The 20926-nt window shown below is 45.3% G+C and overlaps 2 protein-coding genes and 1 long non-coding RNA gene across 5 annotated transcripts in view; 1 reads left to right on the top strand and 2 right to left on the bottom strand.

Moving 5' to 3' along the window:
- The window catches only part of trabd2b (TraB domain containing 2B), a 28090-nt gene extending 21170 nt beyond the window's left edge, over positions 1 to 6920 (bottom strand). The window contains exons 1-2 of the mRNA XM_061298271.1: positions 6536 to 6920; positions 3758 to 4327 (exon numbers count right to left, since the gene is read on the bottom strand). Coding sequence (XP_061154255.1) covers positions 3758 to 4327; positions 6536 to 6649 — 684 coding nt within the window. The 5' untranslated portion in view covers positions 6650 to 6920. The remainder of the gene's footprint in view (positions 1 to 3757; positions 4328 to 6535) is intronic.
- LOC133167469 (uncharacterized) lies at positions 1146 to 19458 on the top strand. Of its 2 annotated transcripts, XR_009717988.1 has the most exons (7): positions 1148 to 1314; positions 9117 to 9208; positions 10214 to 10287; positions 14132 to 14215; positions 16214 to 16282; positions 17438 to 19115; positions 19212 to 19458. It is a non-coding gene; the product is annotated as an uncharacterized LOC133167469 (long non-coding RNA). The 2 variants fall into 2 exon arrangements; XR_009717987.1 differs by having other exon boundaries at positions 1146 to 1314; positions 16214 to 19115.
- lpxn (leupaxin) lies at positions 15778 to 19173 on the bottom strand. Of its 2 annotated transcripts, none has more exons than XM_061298280.1 (8): positions 19031 to 19173; positions 17911 to 18031; positions 17651 to 17741; positions 17256 to 17471; positions 17016 to 17189; positions 16463 to 16544; positions 16235 to 16383; positions 15778 to 16157 (listed from the first exon to the last, which is right to left on the bottom strand). In XM_061298280.1, exons 1-8 carry the CDS (start codon positions 19131 to 19133, stop codon positions 15891 to 15893), a joined length of 1203 nt encoding a protein of 400 aa, XP_061154264.1. In that variant the 5' UTR covers positions 19134 to 19173; the 3' UTR covers positions 15778 to 15890. The 2 variants fall into 2 exon arrangements, with proteins under 2 accessions (XP_061154264.1, XP_061154265.1); XM_061298281.1 differs by lacking the exon at positions 19031 to 19173 and adding an exon at positions 18602 to 18720.
- Positions 19459 to 20926: the final 1468 nt, after the last annotated feature.

The raw sequence follows: 20926 nt of genomic DNA, 5'->3' as shown, positions 1-20926 counted from the left end.
TTCTTATTAAATGAATAAATGACTTAATTAATAAATAAATAGAAAACTAAATAGATAAAGTCCTGCGGCTGTTCATTGCATACACACACACGCAAACACGCACACATCAAAGGTACGGCCCTGCTTAAACTAAACACGGACTACCAAAGTTATAAAACAGTGACGTCCCAGAAGACAACAACATTCCGGAGGGGCCGAGCGAGTGAGTCTCGGAGGAAATCAGTCAGTCACATTCCAGTCTGCGATCAATCAGCCCAGACAACCCGAGATTAACCTCATTCAGCCCTTCTGGAAAACTACCTGGCCTCGCATCCCAAAACAACCAAACTCTCACCGCTGCTGTGTCACCCTGATGGGTAAAGCAGGAAGAAATGATGGATAGCTGCCTTATTAATCCCGAGGGAAATTCAAAAAAAGACGGCTGTCATTCGAATCCACCTGATTGGTCCAAAAAAATTTTCTTTGGGCTTATAGAAGATAAAAAAAACCACAATTAACCACCAGTATCAATCACATCCACAAATCACGCAATAGAATAATAGCCTTGTGTTGACACTTAGAAAAATTAGAGCGGCGACCTCCGGAGAAATATTCACATCTGGACTTGAGACTTATTTCTTCATGCTCGCATTTGATGAAAGCACTCCTCGTCTACTGCGCCGCGACGCCGCCTGACATCAGGAATGTTTTACTTCCGCTCCCCTCGGATTTCAGATAGTTCTGGAAGAACAAACATCATTTCTCTCCTGATTTTTGTCATAATTGGTCACTTTCAGCCTTTGATGAATGACTTGTTTTCTGAGCACTAAAAACTGTAAATGGGCTTATTCTTGAAGGCTCTCGATGTGTTTGCTTCTTTAATCTCATGTTTTCCTCCAATTCATGTAAAAACACAATTTTCTCTGCATCTCCATCTCACAGCCGGCCGGCCGGCCGGCCGGCTCCTGTAATTGTCAAAGTGCTTCTGGATGGCAGCGGGCTATTTGGTCATTAAAGGCAGGCCGATTAAGTCATTAGCGCAACGGCGGGACCGCCGTCTGCTCGCTTCCGACGTCAAGATGATCGGGGTTGATACGCGCTGCCTTGCAGTTTTTCCACATATTTGCTCAGGTAATTACAGCCTGGATGTGAAACACCCTCTGAAGTCCCGCTTAAAGAGAGGATGCACGGAAGCCTGCACACTTTAAATCTAATCTTCTCCTCTGTCATCCCTCATTTTCGTGTGTGTGTGTGCATGGGTGAACAGCAGGACAACGGCAGCCTCGGGACATGTCCGACAGAATGATGGAGCGAAGAGAAGAAGCAGAGGTTCAGGTATGGAATCCTTTTTTCCTCTGTGGGGCCTGATTCATCGGACGCTTCATTAGGTACACCTAAATAATGTAATAATCCGGCTGCTCGTCCGTCCAGTAAAAACGATGAGCCCGAATCTTTCAAGTCCCAACTGGTGTAAAACTTGCTCCAAGGTCGGCCTCCGCGCTCGGCCGGACTGACCCCGCCAGACCGCCAGTCTCCTTAGCGCTCTGCTGCCCCTCTGCTGCCACCTCCCACGTGACCCCTGAACCCCCACACAGGAGTCAGGCGCCACGGATATGATGCAATTTCTTTTTTTTCTCTCCGACACGGGCCAGTGGGCTCAGCTTGGAACGTGACCCAGGGAAAATAATAAATAAGGGTGTTTATTTGCTAGGAGGCCCACAGACTGGAGCCACCCTGGAGATACCTTCTCTTTATGTAGACCTTCAATTTTGCAAGTGTTAAGCATCAGGCTTCACAGCTGACCGCAGAACCGACCGTCGGGCTAAATCAGCGTCGACTAGACGAGAAGCATGCGCCGTGACCTGCCATTGTTTCCGCATTCTACAAAGTCGCTCCTGCGTGATGAGACAGCCACACCTCGCTATGATCTGCAGGTCCCACGCAGCTGTCATTAGAGCAGAATGAGCGCTTTGACGCTCCGACGACTCGTCGCTATTATCGGCGCTACAGACAAAGCTGGCGAGGAGAAACGACTTCCTGTGAGCTCACCGCTGCCTCGGCGTTCGGTCTCGCCGGTGTCAGAACGCAGACCCGGGTGCTTACGGATGATGAATGATCACGGCTCTTGTTTCTAAAGAGCCTCTCGCAAAAGTCAGCTACAGGATATTGTAAGCTTGGCTTTATTGGGAACAAATAGCATGTTAGCCGGCAGGCTTTGGAAGCATTCCCAACGCGGATTTCCCTTTTTAACGTGGCTCATGTTTCAGATTAACTCAAGCGGTGACCACACAGGCCCGGTCGCTCTCCATCTCACTTGACTTCCCACCCAGCGCCTTCACATCGAGCTTTTACGTACGACTTTGCCGCTCCTACAGCCAAGCGTACGGGGAGCCGATCAATCATAGCGTTCAGATTAAATCGCAAATTGTTAGAATTGACAATAATAGTTTCCATATCGAGTGGGCTCACTCAAACATATCTGGAAAGGAGATTGGATGCGAAGGGAACTTCAAGAAAATGTTCCATGGCACTGAAACATTTGAAATGTCATTCAAGTCATGTTGTTTTGGGAATTCTAATTGCCAAAACCTGTCAACTTATGACATCCAACAAAAGTACCGAGATGTGCCTCTTAATCATTGATTTAAACAATCAGGGTTTGGCTCCATGCACGACTTCTAAATCTTCCAGACGTTTTTGGTCATTTGCCCCGAACCTCGGAACAGTGTGGACACCCCGCCTCCCCAACTCAGCATTTTTTTTTTCTCTTCCCTCCATTTTCTTTCCCTGTAGGTGTGATGGCCAGTGTTTCAATATTTTTATCCACGCAGTGTAAAGATGAAACGGGCCGGGATGGGCTAAAACATGGGTCAACGTGTCGGCCATGTTGGCAGGGGCGACTTTCCCATCAAAAGCAGCATTTGTTAGCAGCCATGTTTGCGGCCATGCTACCAGAACAGCTAGCATGGACGTTACCTTAGCATCACCGAGGACTCACAACTCGTCATATAGCTATAGTTTGATCTTTTTTTTCTTTACCTGGAGCCAGTTGGGGCTTTTTTTGTAAAGCCAAAGCCTTCTAGCATCTAACTCTAACGCAGGTGAAAAAGGAAATGCTAATATCGATGACTGCTCAGCTTATTTAGGGAGCCACAAAGCTCCCTGGCACGCAAGGGGCGCCCATACACTGTGTCGTTAGGAGGTTCGTATGAAAGCGAAGATGCTAGCTGTGCATTTGTTCCTAAAAGTAGCCCCCGGGCCCCCTTTGACCTATCACGTGGCGCCCAAGGCCCCTGGTTGCCTACGAAATGGAGATTTGCATGTGCGTGGACATAGCATGGATGCGAAGCACATGTCGAGTCTCGCATGACGGAGATATTTCTCCTCCTCCGTGGAGATCAAAGAGCAAAGGAGAGCATAAATTTAGAGTGGCAGCGTCTTCCTCATGCTGTCAAGGCTCATTGCTGATTTTTATGGGACCTCCCACGAGAAGAGTATTTTCAGATTAGCGTCGCTCATTATTTAATTTCATGCACCCGCCTCTTAATTTGTTCATCCCAAAACGATTAATTAAAGATTGATGTGATTCTCATGGCCATGTGGGTTTGTTCCAGTCATCTTGTGGTTGTTCACCGCATAGCAAAACAGAACGTGTCTGTCTCGATGGAAGCGAGAGCATTGTGCTCTTCTCACCTTGTTCAATCCGGGAGCATCTCATGGCCTAGCAGGTCATTGCAAAATCCTTGAAGAAAGTACAAAAAGTGAAATCTCGTCTTACCTGAGAAAAGTTGAGGCCATTGAGCGGGTGACACTGCTCCTCCACCCGCTCCACTGCCCCTGTGGTTTTTCCCATCCTCTCTGCCTCCTGCGCCAAATACAAGTCCAGCACCGGCGTGCCCCTGGACCTCACGTCCCACTCGGTCAGCGAGTTGACCATCAGCATCACCCACACGGGCCTCTTCCTCTCCCAGTTCCCGGCGATGGCGTTGAAGAGGTAGTCGGCGTAGAGGCCGCGGCCGCGCTGGTCCGCCGTCATCCAGTACGGCATCATGTGCTTGATGTAGTCCAGGTGGCGTTTGAGGCGGCGGTACAAGTCTCGAGGTAGCAGCGTTTGGAGGTTCTCCCCGTGGGGGAGCAGCTGGCAGCTGGTCAGTTTGGAGACGGTGAGCGGGTCGGTCAGATCCAGCTCAAAGAAAACGTTGCGGCTAGTGCGGAAGGCCCGCTTAGAGACGTCCGGGATGAAGTCCCACACTCGGGTGTAAGGCACGTGGATGGTGCCGTACAAGTAAGAAGGCGGCTGCGGGGGGGCACGCTTCACTTTCCACAGGAAAGAGTTCATGTCGCTTTGCTGTGGAACAAGCAGAATGACGTAAATGGAAAAATTGCCCCACACACCACCTACTGGTGTGGATCTGCAATTACACGTTAGCGTTGTACCCAGAAAAATGTCATGGGTAGCTCATATATATTGCCAACCTTGCCACACACACCACCTACTGGTGTGGATGTGCAATTACACTTAAGCATTGTATGGGATTTTTTTTTTTTGCTCCACCCCCTCCAGATAGTCAAAAGCCGCCTCGACGAAGGCGCCGCCTGCTCGTCGTGCTCATCAACCTACATAAAATTGAGATGTCATTTAGGGGGATGCAAATTAGATACGACGCCCCATCAGCCCGCGTTTAGAGAGCCCCACTTGGTTGTAAACAGAGCTCCGTTTATTGTCCAACTCACTTACCAAAGCCTCTTTTTGAAGCTTTCCGAGCGGAGCTCGTAAAGTCCAAAATGCTGAAAGGAGGCTGTTCCTTAGCGGGAACCCGCTGCGAGACTTTGCTTTGTGACATTTCCGACACCACGGGAGGGGGGGGGGGGGCTCGATGTCGACAAGACGGCATTGTTTGGGACTCGCAGCGCTTATGTTACAGCAAATGGAATCAGCGTAATGCCATTTTGCTTTTTGAATATGGTTCTTGTTAAGTGCTACGCACAAGTGCATGTGCTGCGACTTTGCTTTTGGCATCATCGCCGCTTTGGGCCTTCGTCTGTCTGGCCGGCGCGATGTCATCGGGCATTTGAGAGATCCAGCCCACTGCCGGGATTTCACGTTATTCTTTGAAATTTGTTGACTTGAAAAATCTGACCAAGGTTTCCCTCAGCCGAGTTTGTCGTCGGAGGGGGGGGGCACTCAAATCAAATCGTCTTGCGGAATTTGCTTTTTATCGTCAAAATTAAGTGACATGAACATATTGAAATATCTGGCAAAGTTTCCGTCCAGACGAAATAAATCCACGGCGCTTTTATTTAATCCAGAGCGCCGTCGTGCCTCGTGGCGCATACGCAGAAATAGAACTTTAATTGAATTTTCATTTTCAGACAAAGTGGAAGGCTTTTTTTTGGTTCGGGCCATTAGTCATCATGTCATGCAGTGAAAAGAGCGTGCACACTCAAGCGAAGACTTTAAGACATGGAAAAGTGGTGAGCTTATGCGCTGGACCTCTCGGCAGAGCCTTGACGCGCTGGGCTCCCTTTTTTTTTTTTTATGGCGGTAATTACTCTTAACACAAACCAGAGTGCGGCGTGCTGCGTTAGAAGTCATGTAAAGTTATGGAGCAGCATCTCATCAAGCTCATAATCGTGGATGAATTGTGCCCATTTGTAGAAACTAATGGGACTTTTTTTTATATGGCGCATACAAATTTCTCTAAATCTCCTAAATATTGTTTTTCTTTTGAAGAAGCCATTCATAGCTGGAATGTGATGCACGCATTGCTGAAGTCAAGCCCCCCCCCCCCCCACTTGCACTTGTCACATAAACAGCTTTTAAAACTGGCAAGCACTCCTGCATGGGCAACAACTTTCACCTGGTTACATGTTCTTATTGTGACATGTGTATTTCACAGACACACGGAAAAAAAAAACGTGCAGGTTTTATTATTATTAATTAACATGACTCGCTGTTCAGAAGTAGTAGCACTTGTGGTTGCTGTTTTTGGAGGGTTACTTGATAACAATTAAAGACATTTTTATGTCATATTAAAAATTGGTTTAAAAGAAATTAAAAACAATTTCAGATAATTGTGATGTGTAACAGATGTAGGAATAGTCAAACTTCAATATTTGCGGCCCTACATACATTTTCATAAGACTTAATTATTGTAATATGAATTAAAAAAGGAAAACAAATGTCAAAATAGTCAAATTCGACTTGATACGCTATTATTTTCAAATGGAGATCTGCGCTCCACAAGTTTGTATTCTCGTAATATGGACCTGTCATAAATAACCCAATTTGGGTCCAAAAATGAACCGATCCCCTACTCTGTCAATTTTGCACAACTTTTAGATCGATCAATTTTTTTCTTTTATCAATATTGGGTTATTTTTGACATAGCTATTTACTATGACTTTAATTTGTTAATATCTAGTTTTCTCACATCATTTAAATTGCATCTTTTTCTTGTGACATGACAACTTCTTCCTGGCAGTTGGATTAGCTCATAATATTTTGACGTCAGTAATTATCGCCATTTTATATTGGTGTAACAAAGTCACTCACCGACTCGGGCGGGTCACACTGCCTCGGTCTGCCGGCCGGCCGCGCGCCCCAGGGCGCCGCAGGGTGCAAGAGCGCGCTCAGGAGCACCCAGCCCAGCCCCGTTACACGCACCATGCCGTCTGTCCAGGTGACAACACGACACGCAGCTCGTGGTGTAATCCCTCTTTCCTCTCCTTTCACTGCGCTGTCAGCGTCGCCTTAAAAAGTTTTTATTTCACGTCCTCACAGTGCGGCGGGGGAACCATCGCGCCTCCTCGCCATCCCCACCACTTTGCGGCGCCCCCAAAGCGCGTCTCGTCCTCTCTCTTCCTCCTCTCGGTGCAGAGCAAGTCACTGTTGAGAGTCTTTGGAAAGTTTCCGCGGTGCGCTCCACAAGTTTGGAGCGTCTCTGCGCTGGGAGAGTGGGAGGTGGCGTGCACCCCTCCTCCTCTTTGGAAAGGAGGGAGGGGGGGGGGGGGCACAGGTTAAGAGAGGGATGACAGGCTTGCTGTAAACTCTCAATGTGGTACTTTGAGGTTTACACAAAGCTTTCTGCAAACATAAATGCAACTTGTACAAGTTTATTTTCAATGCTGCTCATAAGGGGGGATTTGTGAACACATACAAGTACTGTAATTAATCATATTAAATTATTATTTTCGGAACTAATGAATCAAAATGTAATTTGTTTTCACAGTCCCCCTTTATGTCCATATTATGTGAAGTTGCTGCGATATTTTGCTTCCATTTGATTGCAGGGCAGTTGTTTTTCCTCTGCATTCCCCCCAATGTAAATGAACCATACATCATACGCTGTCGTGTGCTTCCTCCTCGGCAGCCTGTCATTCATCTGCGTCCGTTTGTGTTTGACTGGCCGGCGGCACGAGAGCGCGACCGCTGGGGCCTTTACGCCGATGATGAATGGTCACAAATAAGCAAGCTCGAGTCAGGACAACAGCGAGAAGTGTTTTGTTTACTTTCCAGTCGGCAAAGTCCTGATGTGGAGCAGACCCGTTTGAAATAAACAGGGAGAGGGAAAGTGGCCCCTCCGCTCCGCTTTGACCTTCGCCATTGTCCCAACCGAGGGCCCGGTGACAGAGTCAAGTAGCGGGGACATTTATCACAGAGAGGCCTCACACCGGTGGCCCCCAGGACACGCCCCCCCCCCCCCCCCCCCCCCCCCCCAGTGGACTGAAAGCTGACGGACACGGTACAAGCACTTCTTTGTCCCGGGCCGTGTTCTCCCCGCGTCTTCATCGAGCGGCCCGTTGACCAGCTTGTCTTTTAACACAGTCGCACGCCGGAAAAAAGAAACGCTGACCTTTGACCCTTGAGTCTTTTTCTACATAGGCACCATTCATGAAAGTCGAGCGCATTCTTCTGCGGCTTTGAGTCTCATCTTTTCTGGTCATCCTTTGTCCCGTTGCTCAGGTGTGAGATTTCAGTTAGCATTTTGCGGCGGCCCTAATGTGGGCACCTGCGGAATCGGGTATACCTGCTTTAACCGCACTTTGCTCCTTTGAAGGAGCTCGCTCGCATTCTTGGCCCGTTAGAAAGTCAGCTGCTGGCTGCGGGAGATTCCTGGACCAGCTCCAGGACCTTACGGCATGCTGCACAATAACAGCCCAGCCACTAAAGTTCGCTCTTAACTTCAAACGTGGACACTTATTCTCCCGTGTGCTGTAGTCAAAATTCGAAGTTTGAGACAATCCCAGGTGTTCAGGACATTTGAGGAGCATAAAAAAAGAAAATGCCGTGCTACGTTGTTTGCTTCTGGTTCTGGAAACATTTAATAAGCCAACACCGGATAACCCGAGGGATCTGGAAATATCACAAAGATCTTACTTTTTCACAAAGATATTTACTTTTCAAATGTATTTTTTGACTCACAGGAAGCCAGTGTGGAGATTTCAACAGCTGCAGCTTTCAGATTGACTTTTTGTTCTGTTACAAAAGTCCAAACCTCCTGAAAACGATCAGCTATCTTTTTTTTTTTTTTGTGACAGTCAACGGACAGAAAGCAGATGCAACGTGGCCCCATCCGTGAAGATCCAGTGTCTGTTTGTCCTTGCGGCTGCCTGCTTGCCAGTCTGTCTGTCTGTCTGATAGCTAGCAGGAGTCCCGGCTCGAAAATGCGGCAGTAACTCACAGCCTCCGAAATCACAACTTCTCTATGAGCGTGTAATGAAAGAGGTGCTTCTTGTGTTCCCCTTAAAACCCCATCACACACTGTTTAAGACACGGGGCCCCCTAGTGGACATCAGAGGATCGCATAGATGGAGCGGGATATGTGGTTGACCCCGGGGGTGCTGAGATATAGCTTCAAAGAACAGCTAGAGATGACGGATACCGAGGAGGGGCTCATCGCTTCAGGCAGCCATACTTGAGAGGGGGGAAGTAAGACGGACCGGGACGGCCAAACTGAACAGCCGCTCTGTCTTTTTTCACTTGCACAACACACACACATGCACACCCGCTCCCCCTCTCTATCTCCACCCGTCTCCAGCTTTGGGCTCCAATATCCTCTGTCCCGCTTTGAAGATGTCAAAGAATAATATTGACGGAGTCTCCGGTGAAATGTTATTGTGGTTTTCTTTTTCAGATAGCTTGGGAAAAGAAGATGTGGCGGAGGAGGAGGAGGAGAAGGAGGACAGTGTCGGGATGGGAGTGAATGTGTCCACCAGCTGCAGACAGGTACCAACAATGGGACCAAATTTGAGGAATTTCCCTCCATAACAAATCGAGCTGAAACGAGCTTGTCCCAGACATAAGCATTGACTCAAGTACTACTTTCCTGTATCGACTCAATTAGATTTGGATTTGGTTCTCACCACTGATCCCTGCACAGGATTGCCCCTCAGGGCATGTCAACATGCGCACAGGATGCCTGTCTCTCTATCTTCATCACTCAGAGGTCAACTTGACAAAAGGCAGGACAGGGAAGAGATAAAGTGACAAGGGTCACATGGGGGGGGGGAGGGTGGTGGTCCTTCAAAGCAAGGTCTCGTGATTTTTTTTCTCATGGTTTGGGATCACTAAAATCACATGACATGCTTTCAATTGTGAGTATGTATGACCTAAAGGTCATTAAAGAATAGTGACTTTTAATTTGCTTATATAAACAAATTTGAGTCTCCGGCTAGCATGCTAAACTACAAGGTTGTTGCATGCACAGACTTTGCTGTTATCCATTTTGGATCCTAGCTTGGTTGCATAGCCGTCACAGTCAGCAAAATAGTCAATTGGCTGTGTTCACTCCCACATCGGCGCCAACGTCCCTTTTACCCTTCTGCCATGTTAGACGGCGCTTAACTTGCACCTCCTGACTCGCTTAACTTGCACCTCCTGACTCTGGTTGGTTGTTTTTCTTTGGATTTGGTGGTTTCCTTTATTTCAAATTAGTCCCAAGATGTCACTAGAGATTTTTTCTTCCAATATAATGCACACAGAAAATAATTGATGGCCTTTAATTAATATCTTTTGTGCATGAGATTTCCCCATGTCGTGTCTGGGGCACTTCACTATTTAGAGCGAGAGCAAGGATTTATTATTTTTACGTGGGACATAAACATACTATTACAAGCACTATGCCAGCAGCCCGAGCAGCTCTCGGTCATCAGCTATTGTGATTATCGTGTTTCCCCCCACCCCCTCCCGCTTTTTCCCCTCATCACTCACTTACAGCCTCTCTTCACGCAGGAGTGCATCACATCAAAGCTGTCCGGCGAGGGCGCCCCGTGATGCATCCTCTCTCCTACTGATCACGCGCCATTGTGAGTAATTGTATTATGCCATAACCATAGAGGCTTTCGCCTCCTCTCTCGGCCTCATTGAAGAGAAGCAAAGTGGATGGATGAAGGCGAGGCTCATCCCGCTGTTAAGCAAATCTACCTTTTGCCTTGTTGAGAATAAGACGAGGCATGTTCTCATCATGTTCTCGACAAGACATGGCGGCAGACAATAGAGGCCTTCCATTTTATGATAATATGGAAATGGGAAACGTATATACAGTGAAAAGATCATTTCGGTCACAAATGAAGGTTTTCTTTCTGAGGTTGAGGCGGGCGGGGCAATACAAGAACAGCATGCGTTGCTTGAATCACACATATGTGACTTTCACGTGAACTCGGACCGTAAGATGCAAAAGTCGGGACTTCTTTTGAAGACGGGCTTTATGCTTCTTTGGAAGATTATCTGATTGAAAAGAGCTTTTATAGCACATCCATGCTGACTGCCAGGCATCAAAGCTCACACACGTATGACGATATCCGCCGTCGGGTAATATTGAGAGCCGACGGGAAAATGTAAAATGTAAAGACGCTTGTCTGCGGTGACTTAATATTTTTAAAAAAAAGGTTTATTATTGAACATTATCAAGTCTTTTCGTGATTTCAAAGACTAAATAAAATAATCGGTGTATTACCCTCACGCTCTAAAAATGTGATCGATGGACATTTTTAATCACAATCTCATTGCGCAGGTGTTCCTAAAATTGTGACCCGTTTTGAATCTCTATTTACCTGGAATATGAACATAATGCATTGATTCAAACGCTGCTTTCAAGTGACTGTAATGGATGCTCTACAAGAAGTGGGCAGAGAAGCTTTTGAAGCTGCCGCTTCTAATAATAACCTGGCTGTGGACTCGGATAAACACACACATGCACACAAAACACTCACTCCAATATGAGCATCCCTCTTATATCGACTCTTCACCAACACATAGAGCTGTTCTGGTGCTTGACAGGAAGCAGAAGGGCTGTCAACAGGCCCGCAGCCTGTTAGGAAACAGACTGGCTCAATCGTGCTACACACACATACACACACACACACACACGTGGGGACATGAACATAGATCCACAGATGAAACACGTCAACAGTCAGCAGCATGGCTTCTATGGCACCGTAAAAACAAACGTAGGTCCAGAGAGGGGGAAAAAAATGAAACGGCACGCCTTGTATGACTGGAGGGCTCTCCAATAAAGAACACACACACACGTACAGAGGGCTGGTCGGAAAGATCTAAGTGAGGTAATTTTCTGCTTCTTCAGCTGATCCGGAACATGTGTTGGCCTGTGATGTGTACTCCAGGACACAGACAAAAGAAAATAGAAGGACTTTATGTCCATTTATATATGCTTTAGCCTCAAGGCGTTGTGCTGTGTGATTCAATTTTGTGCGTGGCGCTGATGTCCCCGTCCACTTGACACTTTACGGTATTCTTAAATTCATTTTAGTATAAAAACTGAGATTTCATACCTTTTTGGAAATGTAAAAAAAACACCAACTTTAAATATTTGTTGTCTTCTTATTTAAGCGCAGATAAAATGCTACGGACATTCTTCGGTCTCCACAAGGGCCTCGTAGAATTATTACGTGGTTCAGATGGCGCGCCTAGGCGGAGAACCACCAAGCTGCTTTTATTCGCCACCGGGGAAGTCATTAATACACTGGGAGCCGCTCAGGCACATACGCAAACTTCGTCGGCAGACACATACTTGACTGTACGCTGGATGCACAAGCAAGCTACTGTGCATTTGCATGACATTTCAAAAATATGCTTCATGTGTTTACATTTGATTGGATTACGTCCTTTTAATGAGCCTTAAATCTGTGAATGTGTCGCGCACAAATTGCTTTTTAAGAGCATGTGGATGGGATTATATTTATGGAACTTTTCCTCACTGCACAAGATAGTGATAGCCTTCAACTTTGTTGCAGTCATAAACAACTTTTTAACGTGAATTACGGCCATCCACATCATCTTATATGTACATCGATATATTTTTCTTTATAAAGCGCTGTGATGAAATGAACACATCACATAGTATCCCGATTGACCCCTTGTTTTTTTGTAATTAAGTATTTGTACTGAGAGGGTGGCGCTACGTATTACACTCTTGGGAGCTCCGAATTCTTCAGCCGGTACAGCGAGACAGCGGGCTGATTTATGAGAGTCCGTTTGACTGGATCTGGCGCACCGCTGTGATTGTGAGTCGGTTTCAGAGCGAGCCCTCCGGAGCCCTCACTCATCACCCTGCACACACCCGCAAATGACTGGATTCTGTTTTGAGGTCGCATGCTCTCCACCAAAGTTGACAGAGTAACATTTACTAAGTGATCTGAGCGTACGTGATACAGACTTCACTGTTGGGTTGTTTGGTTTTGTGGCACTTAAGTCTCTCGAAAGCTCGGAAACCACATTTTTCCACAAATTCAAGCGGCTGCCGGACGTATTTAGCATGCGAAAGTCAAAATACCCCAAAGGTCATGAATTGCAGTGGTGCCTTGAGATGTGACTTTCATTTGTCCCGTGACTGTGCCCGTAACTCAAAACCCAAGTTTCCCAAAGATCTCAAATGATTTGTTTCCCTTTTGAAATTAATTGAAATGATTCCGTTCCAGATGACCGATGCTTGTTGGTTAGCCTTAAGCTAGCAAACTTTTCAAAGACTAAGTTATGTGGTTTGTTTGAATTCACAAAATGCTTGTTCTTGTTTTAGATTTATTTTGGCAGCGATTTGTGTTTTGTTAGCATGAAGCTAACAGGCTATTGTGCACTAAACTTTGGTGGTTTGGTTGATTACACAACATGTAATTCTCATTGTTCTCCACTGTGTCTTGTTGTGAAGTGAGTTAAATTGATCTCAATGCCACCATACAGAACTTGGAGCCCAACATTTTGCTTCTCAACCACAGCGCGAGTTCATACTGAGATATTACGTTTCCACATTTTTTTTAATAGCGTAAACACCACCGTATCAATGGCAGACGTTCTCACGCTCAGTTTGATCACTCGGGAAAATTTACATCTCCATTTTCTCCTCCTCTGTTGTCCTTCACATTTTTGATGTGTTAAAATATCAAACATCATCAAAATAAAAACCTCAGTCCATCAATGCTGGGAAGAATTTCTTATTTTGAAATGTGTTTCGCATTTTATTATCGTACCACCGGATACATCAACGAGTAACTTGGATTGGGAGCATAAATGAGCCACAGAGGCGGTAATTTGAGCTTTAATCCCTTAATGGAGACTTGACTGTGTAATATTTCCACAGAAGGCGGTAAAAATGAATGAATAATGCCAACGTTGCTGTTTGTTTAGCTTGATTTGCTACCGAACAGATACAGAAACTTACAGTTAAGCCCAAAATGATTTATAACCTGGCCAAATTTACTCTAAGTGTTTTTTTTTTATCTGTTGACTTAGCATCTTCTGAAATTGATACACCAATGTAGCAAACGACTTGATGAACCTCTGCCTCTTAGTTTTATGAGAGCACAGTATTTGTGACTCCTTCTGGGGCAACTCTAATCCATCAAATGCTTAGCGGTGCCCTTGCGGGCTTTCCTCTTCCCAGCCTTGAGCAAACCACAAGACGGCTGAAACCTCAAGAGGCCGATCAGTTCTGTTACTGTTTCAAGAAAATCCCATAATGATGGCGGCCACACAGGCAGTGGATTTAGATAAGCGGCGTATCTGTAACTGGCCTTGTCCCAGTCTCAAAACTGTCTTTCTACGACCCCCACGTAACACCTGATCCAGTTCACATGCTTCTGTCTTAACCCCGGGTTTACTTTTGAAATTCATATTTGTTTATGTTATGGTTTACAGAATGACACAATGACAATGAAGAGAACATACACCCTTGCTGTCTACCTCAATGAAGATCCAAACAGATTGATATAAGATTTTATGGTAAGTGTTGAAAGAGAAATTGATTCTGTATAGAAACTACCAGCTCACACTACTCATCCTTTTTATCTTAAGTGGTTAACTGCTTCATATAACTTCAGGGAACTTGGTTTATGTACATCTATGTTGTTCAGTCAATACGAAGAAACTAACAGTTACTCAAAGTAGTTTTGTGAAGAAAGCTTTTTAAGTAAATCTGAGGTTTCATTTTTTGGAGTGTGGCTCGAAAGAAGAAGAAAAAAAAAAAACGGCTCACTGTTTCTTCCTTTCCCATGAAACCCAAACCAGTTTGCTTTGTGGGCAACATGATGTTCCAACATGTCCGAGCCAATACCATATGGGTGAACCGCGGTGGAATTTTGAGGATACACGGCTACAAATGACACCGATTAAAATGTTAGCTTGTTAGTCACACTCGTTTGTCAACATTAGCTGTCAACATAAACTGATCGATGCTCCCGTAGAAATCGCCACTAGTTTAATCAGTGCTCGTTTCTTTGGTGACATCTTTCCATTCTTTTCCTCTAGTGCTCTAGCTTTCCTCCTGTAGTTAGCATGAAGGTCCAACAAGGAACATTGGCAGTGAGTGTTGGCAAGATGCAGGACCTGTTTTGGCCCTCCCATCGTGTTGGTCCTCGAGAGACGACTCTATTTAACTCATGAAAAAGAAGAAAAAAAAACCTTCAAAGATCAGTGGGCGCTCAGAGGCGATAAAATGTGAGTGCGTGCGATGCTTAGTGTAAGGCCAAGAGGAGCGTGATGTTTCTCTTGGACAGAGGAAGCAGTCATGGTATCAGGTGTGATACCTGCATCGGCACCAGAGAAAACACGGCTGAAGTGGACCAGCGCAAGCTAGCCGGATTTGTATTTCCAAGGTAGATGGGAGGAAGTTACTTTTTTTTTGTAATAATTTTCATTTTTTTAAACACATTTGGACTCGCACAGAAACATTTATGATTCGCTGAAGGTTTAACCATGTTTAACACCCGAAACCCTAAACTCTGACCGTAACCCTAACCACAGGTTGGATAGCTGGACTTCACTTAATTGACACTTCTTCCATGATGCAAAGGCTCATGTGACGTATCCAGACTATAAGAGGCGAGCGATGACAGCATGATTAATGCCCGCCGCCCCAGCAAGCGCTCACCAAACGACAATTCTGAGCGAGCGGTCCAGAGAAAAGTCAAAGGAAAGCGTCTCATAGCGCCAACACAAACCAAGCACCACGCAGCTAACCAAACGTGGCTGCACAGGGTCAACTGCAGTCTTAGCAGTTAAGCAAAACAATCAGCTAGTCAACTTAAAGGCGCAGTTGATAAGAAAGTTATTTCAAAATGACCTGAGGCTAATAAAAGTGCAGTTTGCTGGTTTTATGCAAGCATGTTACTTAGCACTTCCCGAGTTTAACAGTCTCGTTTTATTTCCTTCTTTCTGTATAAACATTTTGGGCGGAGTGTGAAGAGAACCGGACAGGTATTAAACTTGCTTTGATCAATGTCCTAAATGGTGTGTTTGGGGACATTGGGAAATTTCAAGACACACAAAATAGTCTTACAACTGTATCATTCATCAATAATTGTATTACAGTAAAAAAAGAATTAATTGGTCACTCATAGTTTCTTAAAAAAAATGGTGACAAACTATAATAACATTGCTTTCTTTATATTTCTATACATCACACAAGGAGTTTGTTAAAGCACGTCGAGCAGTACGGTCTGCCTTTGTGCTCCTGAAAGATTCCTTGGCTGAGCTGCCGCAGACAAAAAGCACACACAAAGTGCTCCGGGTGAAACTTGCTGTCCAGAGCTGAGATGCAGCGGCCCACGATGGGCTGACGGCAGCTGCCGCACAAAGTGCTTTGACGCAAGTGGAAGTCCTTCTGGCACAGCGGGCGGCCGTCCAGCTCCATGAAGCGGCCGCCGGAGAAGGGCTTCAGACAGTCCTGGAGGGACACAAAAGGACTCACGCTCTGTATTGATGTTGCCTTTTTTTTTTTAGGCGCGAGGATGAGGAACTCACCGCACAGACGAAGCATTCCGGATGCCACGTGTCGTTGGCTGCGCTCAGGTAGTCTTTCGTCACGGACCCCCCGCAGCCTGCGCACTTGGGGGCGAAGAGGCGGTAGAAGTCGGCGGAACAATAAGGCTTCCCATCCTTCTCCAGGAAACCTTTGAACGCACATGGCTAATGAGCTCATTGCACTTTATTTTTTTATTTTTTAAAGGCAAAGGGTTTTCTTTATGGTACCGTCATCGCCAAAAAAATCTCCACAGTGTGCGCAGAAAAAGTGATCCGGATGCCAGGTCTGGTCCAGAGCTGTCAGGATGTTCTGTAACGTCAAATATCAACCAATTACTTTTTAGATTGCCATTATACAGTTGGGATGATTGACTTTGCTGTGCAGTATGTCTACAGTAGGGAGCTGAGACGTACCCTAGTGAGGATAAGCGGTTCAAAAAAATAGATGGGATGAACGGAAAATATTAGGTACTGTTTACTTAACATTTAAGATTGATTATGTAGTGTTAGCCATTGTAGTACTGGGATCAAAAAAGTCTTATCTTATAATCTTGCCTATAGCCTGTTATTGGTTTAGTTTATCTTTGTTTATCTTAGCTTGGGTTGGCTTGATTTTGCTAATCTTAGTCTGGGATAGTTTTTATATGAAGTTTTTTGAAAGCAATAAGATGGTAAATTTGCACATGCTAATGTAGACTTGTCTACTAATAAGACCTAATGGATGGATGGATGAATTCCTGCCGTAATATATTTGACTGCTAACAAATGGGAGGCCTCCTACCTGCACAATGGGCCCCTTGCAGTAGGCGCAGCGCGGCGCAAAGAGCTTCTCGTAGTCTTCCCGGCAGTACGGGCGTCCGTCCCGCTCAAAGTAGCCTGTGGTACTCAGCTCCGTCTGACACGTCACACACACAAAGTGCTGCGGGTGCCACATTTTCCCTAAAGCCGCCAGCATCTGAGCAAGACAGGAAGAAGTTCATATGTGAGGGAGAAACATTTTAGTCGTAAAAATCAAGAGTACCTTTCCCACAATCACTTTGTTGCAGGCGGCACAGCGGCCCTTGGCTGCAGTGTGGACTCCAATCTTTTCAAAGTCAGTGCTCAGGCCTCCGAGAAGATCATCAATGCTGTCTGAGTCTTTGCCCCCGACTGAAGCCTTGGAGTCAAAATCCCCTTGACCATCTTTTGTTTTCTTCTCATCAGACTGCTCCTGTAGAAGCGGCGAAGGGGCTGTGTCCTAAACGGAGATAAGGATGGTGGACATTGGGTTGCATGCTCAAAGGTCAGATGATGACGTGGGGTTGGCCTCAGTGTCCAAATCGGAACAATGCTGCCCCCTCTTGGTGAGTGTGGTTAAGTTCACAAGTTCAGCATGCAATGTCCAAGTAGAAAGGTAAAAGGTGAGGCAACGCTCACCCCTGATGCCAGGCTCAACAGATCTTGCAAAATGGAGTCCAGTTCGACGGTGGGTGAGTCCTGGGAAGCTGCCTCGGGAAGAGCTGGCTCACTAAAAACCCCATGAGAAGATTGGTTGTTCAAAGTCTTATAAGTCAATGTGCTTTTTTTTTTTTTTCTTTTTACATGTGTTTTGGATGCCACCACTGGAGGGGACCATTGTTAGCAAATCAGGAAAATTACTATGGAGGTTTTGGTTGTGCAATATTTAGTGAGTGAACCTGTTCAGTTTTAGGTTAGATCCCTCATTAGGTCCGGTGCTGACGGCAGCCGACTCCTTCAAGGTTTCACGACTGTCTTCTGAAGCAGTCGGATTAAGGGCGAGCTCTTCCAACAGCAAATCTGGAACATAAATTGAAGGTTTAGCCGCTAAGTGGTGTGTTTGTGTTTCCTGTCAAACTCTCAGACGGCAGAGGTGTCTGTGTTTTCTGTTTGAGATTAATGTGTGCAAACGGGTTTCCTCAGGAAGTGATGTTAGAACTTTTACAGAAGTAAAATTTGCTGAAATAATCCCTTTGAAAATATTCAAGTCAATCCCAGTGCAGTCACGCACATATTAATGATGGTAATACTCTAACGATAGGTGCGGCTGTAGTTGTTTTTCCAAGTGTAAATAAGTTTAAAATAAATGAACTGTTTGGAATATTTTGCCCTCCATATTGTATTATACGGGAAAGAACCACTGTCACAAAGAAAAAGAATGCCTCTGACAATTTCAACCAAAAGCGCGCATATCTACTTTATAAAACTAGGATTTGACACATTTGGGGGATTTAATCAGATTAGATCACGAATGTGCACCATTAAATATATCCTGAGACAACTGACCACATAAAATCACTTTGCCTCAGAATCAAATTCGACTGATTTATCTGAGAATCACTGAAAATAGATTGCAAAAAGTTGCCTTACCAAGTTCATCCATGTTTCTCTCAGAATGAATTTGTCTGACTGTTGTTGTTTTCTCTCTCTCTCCCTCCCTGCAGCTGCTGTTACTCAAGTTACCACAAGTCACATCTTCACTTCCTCTGTTGATATTTCTGACATATTGCTGAATCTAGACTTTGTTTTTTGTATTTAAACTCAGCCATATGATCTTTTGGATTTTGTGTGTGTGTGATTTTACAATGTGTGCCATTTTTAACTTTAAGCGTCAAGTTATTAATAGCATCTGGATAGCAGCGCCGTTTTGCTGAAGTGGAGAAAACTGACATAAAATCACACTTAAGTTTATTTATAAGCTTTTATCATACATATTTCATTAACAGAGGTGTAACGAGTTTTCTCTACGCGTGCAGTAAGCGGAATTTAGAACGCTGATGGATCATCCATCACACTCACTGGATTGTCTCCATCTCCTGATCAGTATGACAAATGCTGCTCGTGATATCTTCTGGCTCTTAGAAAGGAGAAAAAAACAAACAAGGTATTTCAATACATGCATTTAAGTGTGGATGTCAACATGCACGTGTGGGCAAGGCCAGGGTTACATAACTGACGCCTGGCCTGAAAAAACTCCCAGGCTGGGCCCGTCCAGGACGCCCGCTTCCTCCAGCTGAGCCGCAACTGTAGCAGCGCCACCGGCACCACCATGAGGCGCTGAGAACTGTTGGCCACCAGCCCCAGCTGGTGTGACATGGCTTGGAGAGCAAATCTGCAGGTCGAACCGAACCACATTGGATCTGACTCCGCCCGCGATTAAAACGCAAAATATGTATGCTTGCATTGCAACTGTTCAACCACAATTAAAAGAAGTCCAAAAATTGAAACAGACTTAAGAGAGTTCTTGATTATTTAACTTCATTTTTGTAGTTTATTTTTATTCACAGAAAGTGACAACAATTAGATTGAACTTGTGCAACTCCACAAGGAAGAATGGGCACCTATGACCCAAACGAGGTGTGCAAGGTGAAGTTGAGAAAAAAAAAGTAAAAGTGCCGTTTAATTTTTTTTTGTTTTTATCTAAAACAAAAAAGAATATATTGCGAGAAACAAAAATACAACGAACGACGCGTTTTGGATTGCCGGAATTTGGCCACAAGATGGAGAAAGTGTACCGTGTGTCGCCCTCTGCTGGCAAGTATGAGAAATTCTCCCGTTGATAAATTCCGAAAATCCAAAACAAACATAACTGCTGTATCATGTAAGCTTCAGAGATAGTCTTGCCTTTAGTTCAGGAGACACGGGGACGTATTCACATATGGCAATTGACTACACTTTCTTTTTTCTTTTTTTAACCTCGTGTAGTGTACCTATCGAAGTTTCTATGAGGTGTACCTAATAACAGGCCACTGCATTAGGGAAAAATCATGGTCAAAGCTTAACTGAAAGTGAAAAGTGTTTTGGATTGCCGGAATTTGGCCATAAGATAGAGAAAGTGTACCGTGTGTCGCCCTCTGCTGGCAAGTATGAGAAATTCTCCCGTTGATAAATTCCGAAAATCCAAAACAAACATAACTATGTATACCACATCACAAGCTCATCATACGCTTAAACTCCAAAGGGTTGGTGTAACTGGGAAGATCTTATCCTGGATTGCTGACTTTCTGGAAGGACGTTATATGCGAGTGAAAGTCAACGACGCATACTCAGCGCCTGTGCTTATGTCTAGTGGAGTGCCACAAGGATCGGTCCTTGGACCCGAACTCTTCAAGCTCTATGTCAACGATCTCCCGCAAGAACTGAACATTGAGTGTTTACTGTACGCGGATGATTTAAAACTTTGGGCTGAAGTTACTAGCGTCGAGGATGCTGACAGTTTCCAAGACGTGTTAGATAGGCTCCAAAGTTGGACGGAAAAATGGCTGCTTCCAATAAACCATGCCAAATGTTCAGTGCTCTCCATGGGAACTCAGAATCCACTCGGGGCGTACCATATTGGAGGATATCTCCTTAAAAACACCACAAGTGAGAAGGACCTTGGTGTCATAGTGTCGTCAGACCTAAAGACTAGTCTTGACACCACGAAGAAGGTCACCGCTGCCACCAGGATGTTTGGATCCATCAGACGGTCTTTTGCCCGTATGACTCCTGCGATTTTCAGACCCCTGTTTATCTCTCACGTGCGTCCCATTCTTGAGTACGGACTGCCTGCAGTATTCCCATTGACCAAGTACGAATCCGATATGCTGGAGCGAGTTCAACGTCGCGGTACGAAAACAGTTGCAAAACTTCACCAGCTTTCCTACGAAGATCGACTGGAACAGCTGAATCTCTTCTCTCTGGCCTACCGTCGTC

The sequence above is a fragment of the Syngnathus typhle genome, linkage group LG14 (genome assembly GCF_033458585.1).
Source record: "Syngnathus typhle isolate RoL2023-S1 ecotype Sweden linkage group LG14, RoL_Styp_1.0, whole genome shotgun sequence".
Taxonomy (NCBI): domain Eukaryota; kingdom Metazoa; phylum Chordata; class Actinopteri; order Syngnathiformes; family Syngnathidae; genus Syngnathus; species Syngnathus typhle.
This window is presented reverse-complemented; position numbering and strand designations above follow the sequence as displayed.